Here is a 16,137-nt window from a genome sequence, read left to right as displayed (position 1 = left end):
GATTGGATTATGGAACAGAAAAAGAACATTAGTGGAAAAACTGCTGAAACCCAAATAAAGTCTACCGTATGAATTAATAGTAATGTACCAATGTTGGTCTCTTGATTTTGAAAAATATATAATGGTAATGTGATTTTTAATGTTTAGTTGAATACAAGATTAAATCATGCTTTTATTAATTTATTTTCATAAAATTATCCAAGTTGGCCCTCAAAGGAGAATCTATTTTGACTTGGATTTACTTTTTGGTTTTAACTATTTCTTTAAAATCATTTTATATCGCCGTATTTCCCAAATTGTAGAATGTATACCACTGAGGTTCAAAAGTTGGCTTGGGGTGGTATATAGGTGAATATTTTATACTTTGGCGATATATTTATTCTTAGGAATCCTGGAAAAATATAATGCTTCAGATCTGTGATTTCTTGGAAATGATGAAACTATGTAAAAAGAAAGTGAGTTGACAAAAATAGCAAGCAAGTAATAATACATGCAAATAGTTCTGCAAATAATTGTGCAACTGATCCATAAAGTTTGGAAACATTTGATTTTTAAATACATGCCTGAAACATCCCTAATACAACTTTATAAATATTGTATTTTTCCCAGCCAGCATGGCTCAGCGGTTGAACATTGACCTATGATCCAGGAGATTGAGGCTTGATTCCTCATCAGGGCACATGCCTGGGTTTTGGGCTGGATCCCCAGCAAGGGGCACGCAGGAGGCAGCCGATCAATGACTCCCTCATCATTGATGTTTCTATCTTTCTCTCTCCCCCTCCCTTCCTCTCTCTGAAATCAATAAAGGCTTATTAAATACATATATATATATTGCATTTAAGTATCAAAATCAGAGAGCCTAGGGATTTGTATTTTACATATTTTCTCCTGTTTTTCAGAACAGCAGTTTTACACACACACACACACACAATTGCATTAAAAATCTTAATATGTAAACCACATCATTTGAGAACTGCACCTCTTGAAGAATCAGGGCCCAGAATGTCTCCTCTCCTTTTGTACCCCAGTTTTCTATCTTTTCCCCTTCCACTTAACTGACATTTCTGAGGAAATATAATCTGAAAACAGTTTTAGGTAACTGTGTTAAAATAATTTAACTAGTCTTACTTAACAAAGGTTTGTCAGAGAATTACTTTTGTAGTGGAATATTTGTTTCAGTATCTGTTAAAACATTTAATCTCCAGGTGCTAGCTTGTTTTGGAATGCAACAGGTGATCATCAGAAGCCTGACTCTCAGTTGAAGCAAGATGATACTAAGATTTCCAGTGAGGACATGAATTTTTCTGTTGTTATTAATAATGAAGTCACTAGTCCTCCAAGTAGTGCATCTTCATTAAAAGCAGTTGATATTCCGAGTTTTGAAGAGAGCAACATTGCTGTGGAAGAAGAATTTAATCAGCCACTTTCTGTATCCAAGTAAGGCACCTTTGATTCAATATTCATCCTACTTTTTTTTTTTTAAATTCTAAGATTCTTTTGGTGATCTAACTCATGTGCATGCTAACTCATGCATACATCTATATCTACATTTATTTCCATATGTATCTATCTGTACTTGAAAATCCTTGACTTCATACCAATCCTCTGATTCCAATCCTACATGTCTTTTTCTTATTTAAAACGTCTGTCCGCAGCAGTGAGAAACCTGGCTCTTGTTATGTACACTATACTTAGTTGTTGGATCCTAGCATACACATAAAGTAGTTTCAGAATTACTAAGAATTCTGAATTTACTAGAGTATATTTGTTTACAGTTTTTATCTTTAGCCTTACAATATCCAATGAAAATACCTTTTTTCATAGTTACTTCGGTTAGTTTTTCTTCCCCGTTCCCTTATGTGGTTGCGTTGTTTGCAGTGCCATTAGATGTTACTGTTTGTATTCCATCTTGAGGTCCCTCCATATTCTGGTTGACTTCATTTGTTTTGTCAGTATGTGAAACAAATTCTCCTTTTTCCACCTCTTTTCCCACCCTATCTCTTTGGTTACTGGCTTATCCTTCCTGTATTTCTTTTGTACAAATGAGCACATATATCTGTATTTTATGTTCTTTCTTTCTTACAGGAAGTGTAGAAAAGTAGCATGCCTTAGGTACTCTCCTAAACTCTTCTCTTTTCATTTGGCAGTGTATATTGGAAATCACTCCAAATAGATTCCTAGAGATCGTCTTCATTTTTAATAGCTGTATAATATCCCATTGTGTGGATGTACCATAGTTTAACAAAACATTCTCCTATTTATGAGCATTTAGACTGTTTCCAATATTTTTCAACTATAAACAAAACTACAGCGAATTACTTTGTTCATGTGTATTTTTGAATTGTTTTAGAAGGGGAATTCCTGCATCCAAAGTTACTTGCATATGTAGTTTTGTTAAGTATTATCAAATTTCCCTGCAGAAGGGTTGTACCAGTTTGCATTCTCATCAGCAGTGTATGACATTATCTGTCCCCCCAACAGCCATGCCAAAAAAATATGTTGTCATATTTTTTTTTAAATTGTTTTACCTGTCTGATTAGTGATAAATGGCATCTTGGTATTGTTTTAATTTTCATTTTTAAACTTATAAATGAGTTGAATCATTTTTTCATGTTGAGAGTCATTTTGATATATTTGTGAATTATCTGCTTGCCTTTCTTGTACCATTTTCTATTAGAGTTTTGTCCTTTACCCCTCAATTTTTAAGTGCTCTTTATATATTAGAGATGTTAGCTGATTGTGATATATGTTGTGAATATTTTCTTCCAGTCTATCAGTTGTCTTTTGACCTTGTTTGATGTTTTTTTGCCATGTAATGATTTTTTACTTTAGGTAGTCAAATTTATTGACTTTTTTCTTAGAATTTAAGATTCATTTCAGCTAATTTTTATTGAGGTTCTCATGTACCAAATGAGTGTTTGGTGCTTCATATCAAGTTAAAATCAAACAATATGGAAAAAATTGAAAATAAGCTGAGTTTTAAAGAAGTATGATTAGAAAAATCATACCATATCTGTAAAATGAAATATTATGTAAAGATTAAAACTTATTCTTAAAAATACTTAACAAAAGGGGAAGATACTCATGATATAACATTAGGTTTTTAAAAGCAGCTTCCAAAGCTATAATACAGTTTTTCAGAAAAAATACATATTTATAGAAAAAAAGCATAGATCCAAATACATGAAATGTTAACAGTGGTTATCACTAGGTATTAAATTACCTGTGACTTTTATTTTCTTTATACTTTTTATAACTTTAAGCAGTCATCTAACTCTAACCCCTGTGCCTCAGTTTCCTCATCTGTCAAATAGGGATAAAATGTAGTATCTATCCCATAGGTCTTTTTGGTAAGGATTATATGAGATGGTGTACTTTAAACAGTGCCTGGCCCTTTCTGCCAGCTAATATTTATTATGACTTTTCTCTATTTTCTGCAATAACCACAGATTACTCTTCTTACAAGAAATGTTTTAAAATAATGCTTCCCATTGCCATTTTTAATGTACATATTCCAATTTTGAAAGTAATAAATGCTTATTGTACAAAATTTGAAAAATACATGAAAGCATAAAAAAGAAAAATACCACCAAGTATGTAATGTGATTATAAATGGCAGCTTAGGAACTCATTTGACAAGGATCTTAACTATGTTTTAAAACTTGAAGTAAACAAATAATATATTAAAAATTTTTAGAGTATCTAAAAAATGCTAGATAAGCCTTTAGTATCTTTAAACTCTAAAAATTTTTATTGCATCAGGTTCAGGAGAAATCAACAGGTTGTTTTCCAAATTTCCAAGAAAGTTGTCTAAATATATTATAAATACTATAACTCAAAAAGATATCATGACCCAGCTTATATCAGCCTATCAAGAGTAGATGCTTATCACTAAGAACTGAAAATACAAACCAGAATGCTGCCTGAGTCTTACCTCTTTCTTCCAGAGTTATTGCACTTCAAATATATGTGAACTTGAGAACTAACACTTACATTATATATATCCTTTCAAGCAGCTCTTCCCCAGTTGTCAGAAAAGAACCTGATGTGCCTGTGGTCTTTCCCAATTCCCTGGTGGCAGAGCGCGCAAGCATGTGCTTACAGAGTGGACCAACAGAGGGTGCTAGTAACAACTCTGAAACTTCAGGGGAACCAAAAATTGAGCAAGTAATGCAACCCTTGCCTCATCAAAATACAGATAACCAGAAAATATACCAGGATTTATTGGTAAGAAAATGTAAAGCATTTCATCTCCTGTGAGATGGTTATTTAGTCTAGGATGTACTAATCAGGCCTTTTCTATCTTTAAGCTGATTGGGACCTTGATATAAAAAGATTTTCTACACATTAATGATATATCATTTCTTTCTTTTAGCTTTTCATAAATTATAATAACCTAAATTCAGTAATTTATGGTAAGCTTGCCAGTTATTAGGTACTTAGATGGCCAGGATAAAAAGCCTTATTTTAAAAACATAAATGTTGATATTAGACCACATTTAGACTGAAGTTAGTACCATAAAAAACAAGCAAGAGTTTGCAGGAAGTTTGAACATTGGAAAGAAGTAGAATATTTATGATAATATTTACTGATTTCAGTTTGGGCAAGCAGGATTTTGTTGAGTACTTAGCCTATTCTAAGAAAGTGAACTAAGTAAAGTAGATAATATAAAAGATGAAGATCACAGTCTCTGCTCTTGAGAACCTAGGGGAAATAACACATGGATACCAGTAGCAAACACAGGGCAGGTGGAGAAGTGCTGTAAGCAAAGGCAGCACAAACTAAAAAGGGATAATTCTGATTGGAGGAAATAGTTGTCTTGGAAAAGTTCGAATGTGAACTGGGTCATGAAGGTCACATAACCCTGGCTGTCACTTCCATCCAAATTGTAGACTTTGGAACATTCGGTTTCTTCATTGCAATCAAAGGCTAATTACGCCTATTTCACAGGCCTTTAAGTATTCCTCAGTGAACACATTTATTATTTGCCTGCTACGTGCTAGACTGCACCTGTGTGCTCATCGAATGAAATATGCTTTAATGCCAGGAGGACAGAGATAGCATTCATTCTCACTCAGAGTGAGAAAAGAAAGGAGTCAGATTCTGAAGGTCATAGAGATCTACGAAAGGTATAACTGGAACGTCATTTTTCAAATGAGAGCATGATTTAAAACTTTTGTTAAAGAATTTACTGTAGCCCGACCGGGCGTGGCTCAGTGGTTGAGCATCGACCTAGGATCTAAGTGATCAGGGTTCGATTCCCGGTCAGGGCACATGCCCGGGTTGTGGGCTGCAGCCGATCAATGACTCTCAAATCATTGATGTTTCTATCTCCCTCTCTCCCTCTCCTTTCCTCTCTCTGAAATCAATAAAGATATATTAAAAAAAAAAAGAAAGAAACAGTAAAAATTAAAAAAAAAAAAAAGAATTTACTGTAAGTCCTGAAAACACTTGAAACACTACTCTCAATCTATTGGTTTTATTAAAATGAACAAGTTCTGAACAGACATTCTTTTTTCTTTTTTTTAAAATCAGGACAGAAACTTTATTCACAGATGTTGAGAATTTACTTTTGAGATATGTTGATGCAAGAAAATGGAAGTTTATTATTATTTCCCTCCCTTTGAATCATTTTTATTTCATTTTTAAATTTATTTGGGTGACATTGGTTAATAAGATTATATAGGTTTCAAGTGTACATTCCTATGATACATGATCTGTGTATTCCATTGTGTGCCCACCACCCATGAAGAGACATTCTAAGTTTCCTCTAGGGCCTGATGGAATCATTCATTAGGATGGGCTGCTTTTATTTAAAAACCTGTAATACTTTCAAATGTTCTTGATACTTCAGATGCTATTTTACTTGTTTGTGGCCTTATTTATACTATTATTTACATTTTTGTTTTCTAAGATTGTTAACAGTCATTTTTCAAGTATGTCTTTTTCCTTTTCATCAGGGTCAAGTGAACCACCTATTAAGTAACTCCTCCAAAGAAACTGAGCAACCATCTACCAAAGCAGTAATTATTAGCCATGAATGCACCAGAACCCCAAAAGTTTACCATGCAAAGAAAAAAAACCATGATTCAGGCCTGGTGGACAAAGATTGTGTTCTTAATGCAACCCTTAAGCAACTAAGAAACCTTGGTGTAAAAATTGATTCTCCCACTAAAGTGAAGAAAAATGCACATAAAGTGGATCACGCCAGGTAATTTTAAACTTTGTTTCAAAGGGTGAATAAGTTTTAAATGTATTGCCCCAGTCTCATGAGAACAGGTATAAGCTTGCCACTCAGTTCAATTGATTTATCATTTGTTCAGGGCCTGCTAAATGTCTGATGAATAAGAAATCATATTCTTCATTTTAGTAGGAGAGGGGGTTACATAAGTAATTACAGAGATACTGTGGGATGTCTCCTGGGTAAAGATGCCAATGAAAAGCTCTGGGAGTCTTGGGGAAAGAAAAATGAGCTTTTATTCATTCTGGTGTCTGGAAAGTCTTCCTGGAGGGATAGTGTCTGCCAGCTTCTGGATATAGGCAGTTGTACCATCTGAAAGGCAAGAGTATGGTCATGTGGGCCTTACCTGTTGCTCACCAGTTCCAACTTGTATGTTCTGTTCAGATTCCTCTTCATCGAAGATGACCTTAGCACATACTTATTTTTAAAGAGGGTAAAATCTGTAAATTACATTGTTCGGGTTAGCATGTTTTCTGTTAATTATTTTTGTTGCTGTATTTTAGTTACAAAAGTAATAGTCTCATGATTTAAAAAATATATCAAATAATACACAAGAATATCAGATACAGTATACGAGCCCCCCTACTCCTCAAACTTCTCAGTCTGACTCTTCCAAGGTTACTTCTCTGGTTTGTTTTATATTCTTCTAGAAATGTTCAAGTATATACATGTGTGATGAGTGTGATGATTTCGGTTTTCTTGCTTAACGTTTATAGCTTACTTTTCTTTATAGGCACAAGCAGTTCTTTCTCATGCATTTAAACAGCTGCATAAAACTCTGTGGTACCCATGTACTATAATATAGTGAGCCCTAGTCATCTATTAATGACCTTTTAGTCTGAATCTCTTATTTCTTATCTCAAACAATGCTAAGTGAACATCGTTCTACTACTTTTACAAGTATCTTTGCGGGATAGATTCCTACAGGTAGGCAGGATCAAAGGATACATGCATGTGAGGTTTTGGTAGATATTGTCATTGCCCGCCAAAATAGTTGTACCAGTTTATTTTCCTGCCAACAGGGTAGGGGAGTGAGGTTAGCATTTGTACAACTGGATATAGGCAGTTGTACCATCTGAAAGGCAAGAGTATGGTCATGTGGGCCTTACCTGTTGCTCACCAGTTCCAACTTGTGAGACTATAGACAGAGACTATATAGCATTGGTCGGAACGCACAGATCACTGCTATTTATGTGGAACCCTTACGTTTAGCATGGCTGCCTATAGGCAGTAGTTTTTAAGTAACCTGTTTCTTCACAGTGGCCACCCTATTTTAATGTTTCTAGTGTGAAACATAGAAATTAACACATTTTAGTATATAATAAACTTACTGAATTACAAGTTTTTATTTGCTTTTTCAAATGATTTACATTAATATCTATAGATATATATTTTTAGTATGCACAAGTTCTCTGATTTAATATGCAAACTGCTTATAATTTTAGGAAATATGCAAAGAAAGTAGAAAAGGACTGTATATTCAGCAGATATTATCATTATAATACATCCTAAAAGAACAATGTCTAGATAAATTGGTAGTATCTCTCTCATCTTTTTCTGACAGTCTCCAAAGCATTAAAGGTTGAGGAAGAATTCCTTACAAAGGCCAGCATTATTGAGCATGCTTTCCCATCGCTTGGTGATGGCATCACTGGTTTCAGGGAATATTAATGATGAGAATGAAAATACCTGATAGTTACTTGGGTTTTGTAGGGGTAAGGACACACATGGTGGCAGGCACATACAAAACAGATGAATTTCTTCATTGAATGATATGGAAAGTCATAGCCTGTTCTGTGACTAGAGTATACTGTTTACCACAACAAATAGTACACAAAAGACTCTAATTTTTAAGGAACAGAAAAACTGATAGCAAAATATAAGTTGCTGAATACAGTATAATGGAACGGTGGGCATAGAGCCTGATCTCAGCTTGCCAGTCACTAGCTGTTCAACTTAAGGAGATTCCTCAATTTTCTCAATGGTAAAATAAAGATAATAATAGTATCTGCTTCTTTTATTCATTTGGTAAATATTTTTTGAGTGCCTGCTACCAGGCACCAAGGGATACTGCAGTGGGAGACAGAAACAGACAAAAATTCCTGGGCTTTCATGAGGGAGCTAGACAATAAATAAGAAATGTGAGTTAGGTATTTATGGAAAGCCATAAGTGCTAAGGAGAAAATAGGAAAGTAGGGGAAGGGAAATGGGAGGTATTGGAGTAGACAATAAAGTTGAGATGTTTGATATGGATGACTTACCTGAGAAAGGTTTCTGTGGGATTAAATAAGATAGTGTTTAGCAAAGTGCTGGCACATAAAAGGACATCCATAAAAATTAGCAGCTATTATTTATATATGATATAAAGGGGAAAGTAAGTCAACAAGTTAACATTAATGAGATAACACAGCCAAAGTGAGTTGAAGGTTATACCTAATGAAAGAAAATCAACACACACACATTAGTCCATAGACAGAGACTGGTTGATGTTTTTATTCATTATAGATAGAATCTCTTCAACTATGAAAAATTTAATATTCTGAGCTATTTGCCAGAGCTTGTAATTTTATCAAGTGTGTTTTATTTTTGTTTACGCTTTTTTACTTTACCAATATTTACTTTACCCAATGACTTTTACAGTTTGGAGCCTGTATTTTGTCTTAAAATCATGACTGTTGTTTAAATTTAGGAAAATTAATTTGTGTTCCTCTTTCAGTCTGTGAATCATAGATTGCCTTCTAGATTACCATATTTATCCCTTGAATGTATCTGGATCATCAAGACTTAGCACTCAGCTAAAAAGTACCATGAGGCTTAAAGCTGAAGACCTTTTGTTACTGTCGTAGAATGGAACACATTTAGAATAACACTATTTGGTACTCAAAATAAGATAAATGATGGCCTACTCCATTGTGTCTTTCAGTGTGTTGGCGTGTATCAGCCCTGAAGCAGTGATCTCTGGATTAAACTACATGTCATTTGCTAATGTTGGCATGAGTGGCTTAAGCCCTAACAGTGTGGATTTGAGCATGGAGGCAAATGCTATAGCTCTGAAATATTTAAATGAAAATCAGCTGTCACAACTGTCTTTCACTCGATCAAACCAAAATAACGGTGACTCATCCTTTAGCCTTCTACATATTAATACAGACAGGAACACAGTGGGGCTTAGTTTAATTTCACCAAACAACATGTCATTTGCAACCAAAAAATATTTGAAGAGATATGGACTCATACAAAGCAGTGAAAGTAGTGAAGATGAAGAGGAGCCTCCAAAGAACACAGAAAACAAGAGTGAACAGTTATTGAATCAAAACCTCACATCCGTACCTGAGCAACTTGATTGTCAGAAGGAGCCTTCTAGGAATGCCTGTGAAATAATTAATTGTAATAACTGTGAATCCTTGGGCACCCCCACAGATATGTCAGTACTGAGAAATATTACAAATGAAGTTGGTCAGCCAAAAGCAGCACAGCGGTTCAATGAAAACCCAGCTTGCTTATTAAAGAACCTTAAATCAAGTCCTGCAGTGAACCTCCGAACTGGAAAAGCAGAGTTTACCCAACATCCTGACAAAGAAAATGAAAGGGACACTCCATTTTTTCCTGAAAGTTTGAAACCTTCTGAAACTTTAAAGCAAATGAATAGTATGAATTCTGTAGGCACCTTCTTAGATGTAAAGCGTCTCAGACAGTTGCCCAAATTATTTTAAACCTTTAACTTGTTGCCCTCCTGATATGAGGACAGGGTATCTTCTGAAGACACTTAGAGAAGCCAGAGCCTTTTGGTAGTTTGAGGATTCCTAATTATTCTAGGGCTCACCCTGTTTTTTGGTAACAACTGATTTCAAAAAGCTGAGCAAGTGACCTGATTGTCTATAAGATGGCTGGCTAGTAGTATGGCTAAGTTCTCTTTGTTAGAGAGCTTTCAGTGTCACTGAAACCTTTTTAAAAAACAAACCCTGAGAATAGTTGTTTCAACAAATTTAGGTAAACACACTATCCAACCCTGGATCTGAGCTGCGCTTTATACTGTACATTTTGAAAAGTAAGTATTTTCCTAGCATGTTTCATCTCTGCATCTAGCCAGTATCACCTAAAAGAGCATAAAGTCATCATGACCTTGACTAAATTAGCTAAATCAACCCTTACTGAATTTAAGGGAGAAGTTTTGTTTTTAAAAAATAATTTAAGATCTTTTTATTCAAGGAGTGTATATGTCCTCTTAAGATCTATATTTGTTAAATCCTGTGGAAGTAAAACTTTTGCTATATAGTGAATTGAAGTAATGTAACATGTTCAACATATAGCACAATCATAGAATAAGAAAATTACTGGGTATGAGTGTTTTATAAACTTTGTCTTTCAAATGCTTTAATTTTTTGATAGAACTAAAATATCTATTAAATTTAATAAAAATGTCTAGATTGACTGTTCTCCTTTGTCCTCTGCTATAGCATATCCTTCCCCTCTTTAAAAAAACTTTAGACCCTAGAAATTTACAAAAGTAGTACAGAATTCGGGTGTACCCTGCACCCAGTGACCTCCAATGATAAGTAATATCTTAGATGACCATGATAAATTATTTAAATCAAGAAATTGGCATTGGGTATAGTATTAGTAACTTTTCAGGTTTCACAGACCTTTCAGGTTTCACAAGTTTCTACACCCACTCATTGATTGACCTTTTGGTATATAGCTGTATGAAATTTTATCACTATTATAGCTTTACATAACCGCCACCACAGTCAGCATACAGAAAGAACTGTTCCATCACCCCAAAGAAACTAGTTCTACCCTCCTTCCAACCCTAACCCCTAACAATAAGTGGTCTGTTTTCTATCACTAGAATTTTGTCATTTTGAGAATCTTAATATAAGTGGATTCATAGTATGCAGCTTTTTGAAATTGGTTTTCATTCAGCATAATGTCCTTGAGATCTGTCCAAGTTTTTGAATGTATCAATAGTTGCTTCCCTTCCACCCCCACCTTCTTAAATATTAAGTTTTAAATTATTTCTGAATATAAATGAAAAAAATCCTCATTCATTTGAGATTTAACTTCTGCTGAAGTTAAATTAAGGTGTCATTGCCTTATATAAAGTGTGATGTATAAACTGGAAAGAAATGGACTTTGGATCTCAAATACTTTCCAACCCAACATGGTGGCTCTGCTGTTCCCCACTGGAGCCAGGGGACCATTTGTGCATCTTTTCCTTCAGTGTTGCTCTTTCAGGTTAAAATTAAGATGAGTAAATGGCAAAGACGATTCTGTGTTTCCCTTTGTTTCCATAGGCATTGTTTGAGGCTTTAGTTAATTTAATAAGTAGCATGAAAGTCCATTTATGGACTTCATTGGAGTAAAATGTTAACAGAATTGTCAGTGCCACTGTTTAACAGAGCACTGTGTGTTCTGTTTAACTTTTAGCCCTCAGTGTTTCACCCAAGAGAATGTAGGTACAATTTATATTGCACATTACTGGAAAAAAACAGGGAATGTTAGTGAATTAAATAACAGTATCAGCTATACCACTATCACTGGGAACCCACTAAACTAAAGCAGCTCTCTATCTGAACAATAAAAATTGAATCTGAGGCTTTTTAGGCAAAATCGAATTCCATCACTTCTCTTACCACGTCTAATTTAAGGCCTCTGAGAGGACTCTTAAGCAGTTTGGAGAGTGAATTTAGACTGCAGATTAATTCAACAAAACATGTCTCTCTTTCTACTAAATACATGTCCAGAGAAAAGGGACCATCACAGAAGCCTACTCTAGAAAGTTCTCTAAGAAGAGTGTTTTACTATGGGAAGTTACTTGGCAAACTAGGCATTTCTGAGAAAAGCATTAGTACTGGGAAAATTGGACTAAAAGATGAGATGATTCCCTCTCAGTGACATTTCTCTAAATGTTTTTCTTTCATCCAGTCCCCAGCATACTGTTTATAGATATGGGTACATTACTATAAATGAAATAAGGAAACGATGGAACTTCTGTCATCCAGAAACATACCCACTGGTCTGGGTCCTGGCCACTTGGCATCACCCCCCCATACCCACCCAACAAATGTCCCCTCACTCAACCTCTGAGCTCCTCAGCGACTAATTACTCCATGCTCACTTGTCCTCTGCCTTGCCCTGCCTGTGCTAGAGCCCTGCAGAAGTGGGTGTAGACAGGTTAGACATGAGCCTTGCCCTTTGCCAGCTGTAAAGACGGGAAAACAGATATACCTGGAAATAGTCACACAACAGTATATGAAGAAAAGCCAAAACCAGTGATCCAGACTGAGGAGCCCGGCAGTGCAATGATAGCTCCCATCTCTTTCGGACTCACCATGTGCTCACACGGCGCTGTGCAGAGCTTAATGTATGTTAGTTCACTTAAGCCTCCCGGCTGACCACAACTGGTGATTGTCATCCTCACAGATGAGGAACAGCCTTAAGGAAGTAACTTACCCAAGTTGCTATAAAAGATTCAAGTATAACTCCAGAGCTCAAGCTCTTATTAAGCCACTGGGAAAACAACTTCTCCGAGGTCTGAGGAATTCAGGAAGAGCTTCCTACAAAAAACATCTTTAACTGAAGGAATGACTTTGAACATTACAGTCAATGCTGTCTTCAAATATACACTGCTCTCCAAGCTGCCCTGCTCTATCTCCCTCAAGAAGGAGTCCCCTTGCCCTTTAGTCAAGACCAGAAATGACTATTTTTTTACCCATGAGTCCTGAAGGAGGCAACCCCAGCTATCTATTTAATGTTAAAATGTTCACTTCAATGATTTTCATTGTGGTAACCTCCTCCTGAGTCTACTGTAAGGGCTCCAGGAAATTGGAGGAACAAAAGATTTTTCTGTGCCTTTTTTTTAAACATTTAATATATATATATGTATTGTTGATTTCAGAGAGAGGAAGGGAGAGGGAGAAAGAGAGAGAAACATCAATGATGAGAGAATCATTGATCAGCTGCCTCCTGTACGCCCCCAAATGGGGATCGAGCCCGCAACCCGGGCATGTGCCCTGACCCAGAATCGAACCGCCATCTCCTGGATCCCAGGTTGACGCTCAACTGCTGAGCCACGGCTGGCCAGCCTGTGCCTTTATTTTCTAGACATTACTCCTAAGGGCAAGACCTTTGCTAGCCTCCTAGATGAGACAGGCCTTTATGCCTGCAAAATAAATGCAGTGATAATGTCTTAGGTTGGCAGACGGCTTCACACTTTTCAAAGTGTGCTTTCCTGCACAGTTCCTCATATTAACGCAAGACCCGACTGAAGGATGTATGGCAGTGTCATTAACCCCTTTTTCAGATGATGAGACAGACATCAATAAGGTATAACTGGGCCAAGGTCCCACATTTATAGTTAATCTAGTGTCCTTCCATAGCTTCTAGCCCAGCAGCAGCCACTCCCTCCATGCTTCCGGTCCCCACCAGCATCTGTTTTACTCCTAGTCATTCAACAGGTATCTAATGTTGGTTCTGCTGGGCTCAGCTGGGTGCTGAGCATGAGGTGATGAACAAGATTTGCCTGTAGGAATTCTATCTAATGGGGGACAGGCATGCAAACATTAGCAATGCAGAGAGGTCGGTGCTTTTAATAAACATGGTGTTTTAATGTAACATGGGAGAATAGATTAAGAGAAGCTTGGAGGAGGGTTATTCTGACCAATCTGGGGTTTTCCAGAATCTTGCAGGAGCAATAGGAAAGAGAAGGGGAAGAGGTGATAGTTCTGAGAGAGGGAACAGCTTGTTGGAAAGCATGGAGGTAGGAATAGGCACAGCATTGGAGGAGGGGGTTGGGGACAGGAAACCAAAGATAGATAAAGGGGTAAAATATACAAGTAGAAAGAACCCTGAATTAGAAGTCAGCAGCAGTCGGGTTCCTCTGGCCACTCTGCCCCAAATTCTGTGACATTGGGCAAGTCACCTCATATCACTAGGCTTTTGTTCCCCAATTTTTGAGGTGAAGGGTGAGCCATGTATCTCTGACATACTGTGATTATATGAACAATGATTTAGAAATAGGGTGTGAGAAGTGGTTTGCAAGTCCAGAGGAGGGGAAGGCTTCTGTAAAAGATCATTGGAGTTGGGCCTTGAAGGATTTCCACAGGAATAGATGAGGAAAAGGAGATTTCCTACTTTTTATAACGCTTAATGTATTTCACAATTTAAAAAGAGAATTCAATTTTCCCCACCAAAATGTTGAGTAATAGTATCTGTTGAAAGGGATACCAACATGCCTTTTTCCAGCTCTGAATTACACATTCCCTGTTTTTAAGGAGTTCAAAGTCCAGCCTGGAAGAAAACATCAAACCCAAGGAAGGGGGCTTTAGGGTTTGCAAGCAGGGGTGATGTCCCTTATCTCCTCTCTGCTTCCCCAACCGGAACTGTCTGGGTCACAGGGAACATCCTCAGAGGAAATCCTGCTTTCCCACTTCCTGGTCAGAGACTGATCCCCAGGAAAAGGACAGGTTAGGGGAGAGCCCTGTGTCCTGTCTCTTCACGGGAGGTCTGGGACCAGGAGGGCAAGAGGGACTAATTAAAAGCATAATGGAAACGATGACATCAGGTATCCAAGGCTGCAGGGCCCTCGGAAATCACTTGGTCCTCATTGTACGAATGAGGACACTGGGGCCCAAAGAAGAGGAGGGACTTGTTCAAGTCCACACAAAACTCGGGACTGTCATATGCCACAGTATTTGAGTCAGTAAGTTAGGTATCAAGCAATTACATCTAGGCCCACCCTGTTCCCCTTCATCTCATAAAGGAAAGAAAAGGCACTCCTACTCTGTCTCTGTGATAAGCAGGCCCGTCTTCCAGGGGCTTGGTGGGGTACACAGACACCCAGATATGCATGGTCAGCACCATACTGGAGGGCTGTTTAGAGGAAGAACTGGAGGCAGGAACTTCTTTTTTGCTGGAAGTTCTCCATACTCCTTTGTGTCTTGCCTCTTTCACCGAGAATAATGTTTTTTAGATTATTCCATATTCTTGCATCAGTAGTTTCATTCTTTTTTAATGCTGAGTAGTGTTCTAGCGCAAGAATGCACCACAACTTGTTTATCCACTCAACTGTTGACAGGCATTTGGATTGCTTCTAGTTTTTAGCTGCTATGGATATTTGTGTACAAGAGTTCTGGTGGGTATATATTTTTCAATTCTTCCAAGTAACTGTGTGTTTATAAACCCTATGTTGATAAACAACTGCCAAAGCCTTCTTCCAAGCGGTCGAGTCAGTTTTGTATTCCCTTCAACAACACAAGAGAATTCCAGTTGCTCCACATCCTCGCCAATACTTGGTATCATTAGTCTTTTGTGTCATAGTTATCACCAGTTTTAGTTTGCATTTCTTAATGCAAGCTTGAGCATCTTTTTATGATATTTTGGGGTTGTTTGTTTATCTCTTATAGAGTCCCAAAGGATTCAAACCAGGACATATCACAGTGCTATTCAAAGTGTCCAAGACTTTGAAGAAGTTTTCCCAACATACCAAATATTTCATTACAGCCAGTGGGAATGGAGACGCTGATGTGGGTGAGTGACCTTGGGTGCGATGAGCCCCTTTCCTCATCTCTAAGGTTGGGGTCACACTAGCAGCCTGACAGGTTTAGTGTGGATGAAATGACAGAACAGAACAGCGAGAGGTGTGGGCAGCACACAGCAGGTGCTCGATACCTATAGTCCGAGCCCACAAGTATTTACATGTACAACGGGCCGGGGCCCTGTCTCAGTGACGGCCGGGAACTGTTTGCTAGCCAGGGAGCTGGGGGCCACAAACATGTTCTGTCTCCTTTTCCGACAGCTTCAGGAGCAAAACCATCGATGACAGAGCTGCCTGGGCTTCTCTGCTTGAGAGGATAGATGAACTTAGGCACTATCTGCTCCAGAAATCTGGGGAGCA

General features: G+C 37.2%; 1 protein-coding gene across 3 annotated transcripts in view; it reads left to right on the top strand.

The window, feature by feature from the left end:
- The window catches only part of STIL (STIL centriolar assembly protein), a 40,357-nt gene extending 29,680 nt beyond the window's left edge, over window positions 1-10,677 (top strand). For 2 of the 3 annotated variants that reach the window (XM_081145615.1, XM_081145613.1), the window contains exons 14-17: window positions 1,206-1,437; window positions 4,014-4,227; window positions 5,962-6,212; window positions 9,166-10,677. In XM_081145615.1, the coding sequence (XP_081001741.1) occupies window positions 1,206-1,437; window positions 4,014-4,227; window positions 5,962-6,212; window positions 9,166-9,955 (1,487 nt within the window). In that variant the 3' untranslated portion in view covers window positions 9,956-10,677. The remainder of the gene's footprint in view (window positions 1-1,205; window positions 1,438-4,013; window positions 4,228-5,961; window positions 6,213-9,165) is intronic. The other variant, XM_081145614.1, reaches the window with a different exon arrangement.
- Window positions 10,678-16,137: the final 5,460 nt, after the last annotated feature.

The sequence above is a fragment of the Miniopterus schreibersii genome (assembly GCF_964146895.1).
Source record: "Miniopterus schreibersii genome assembly, chromosome: 8".
Taxonomy (NCBI): domain Eukaryota; kingdom Metazoa; phylum Chordata; class Mammalia; order Chiroptera; family Miniopteridae; genus Miniopterus; species Miniopterus schreibersii.
This window is presented reverse-complemented; position numbering and strand designations above follow the sequence as displayed.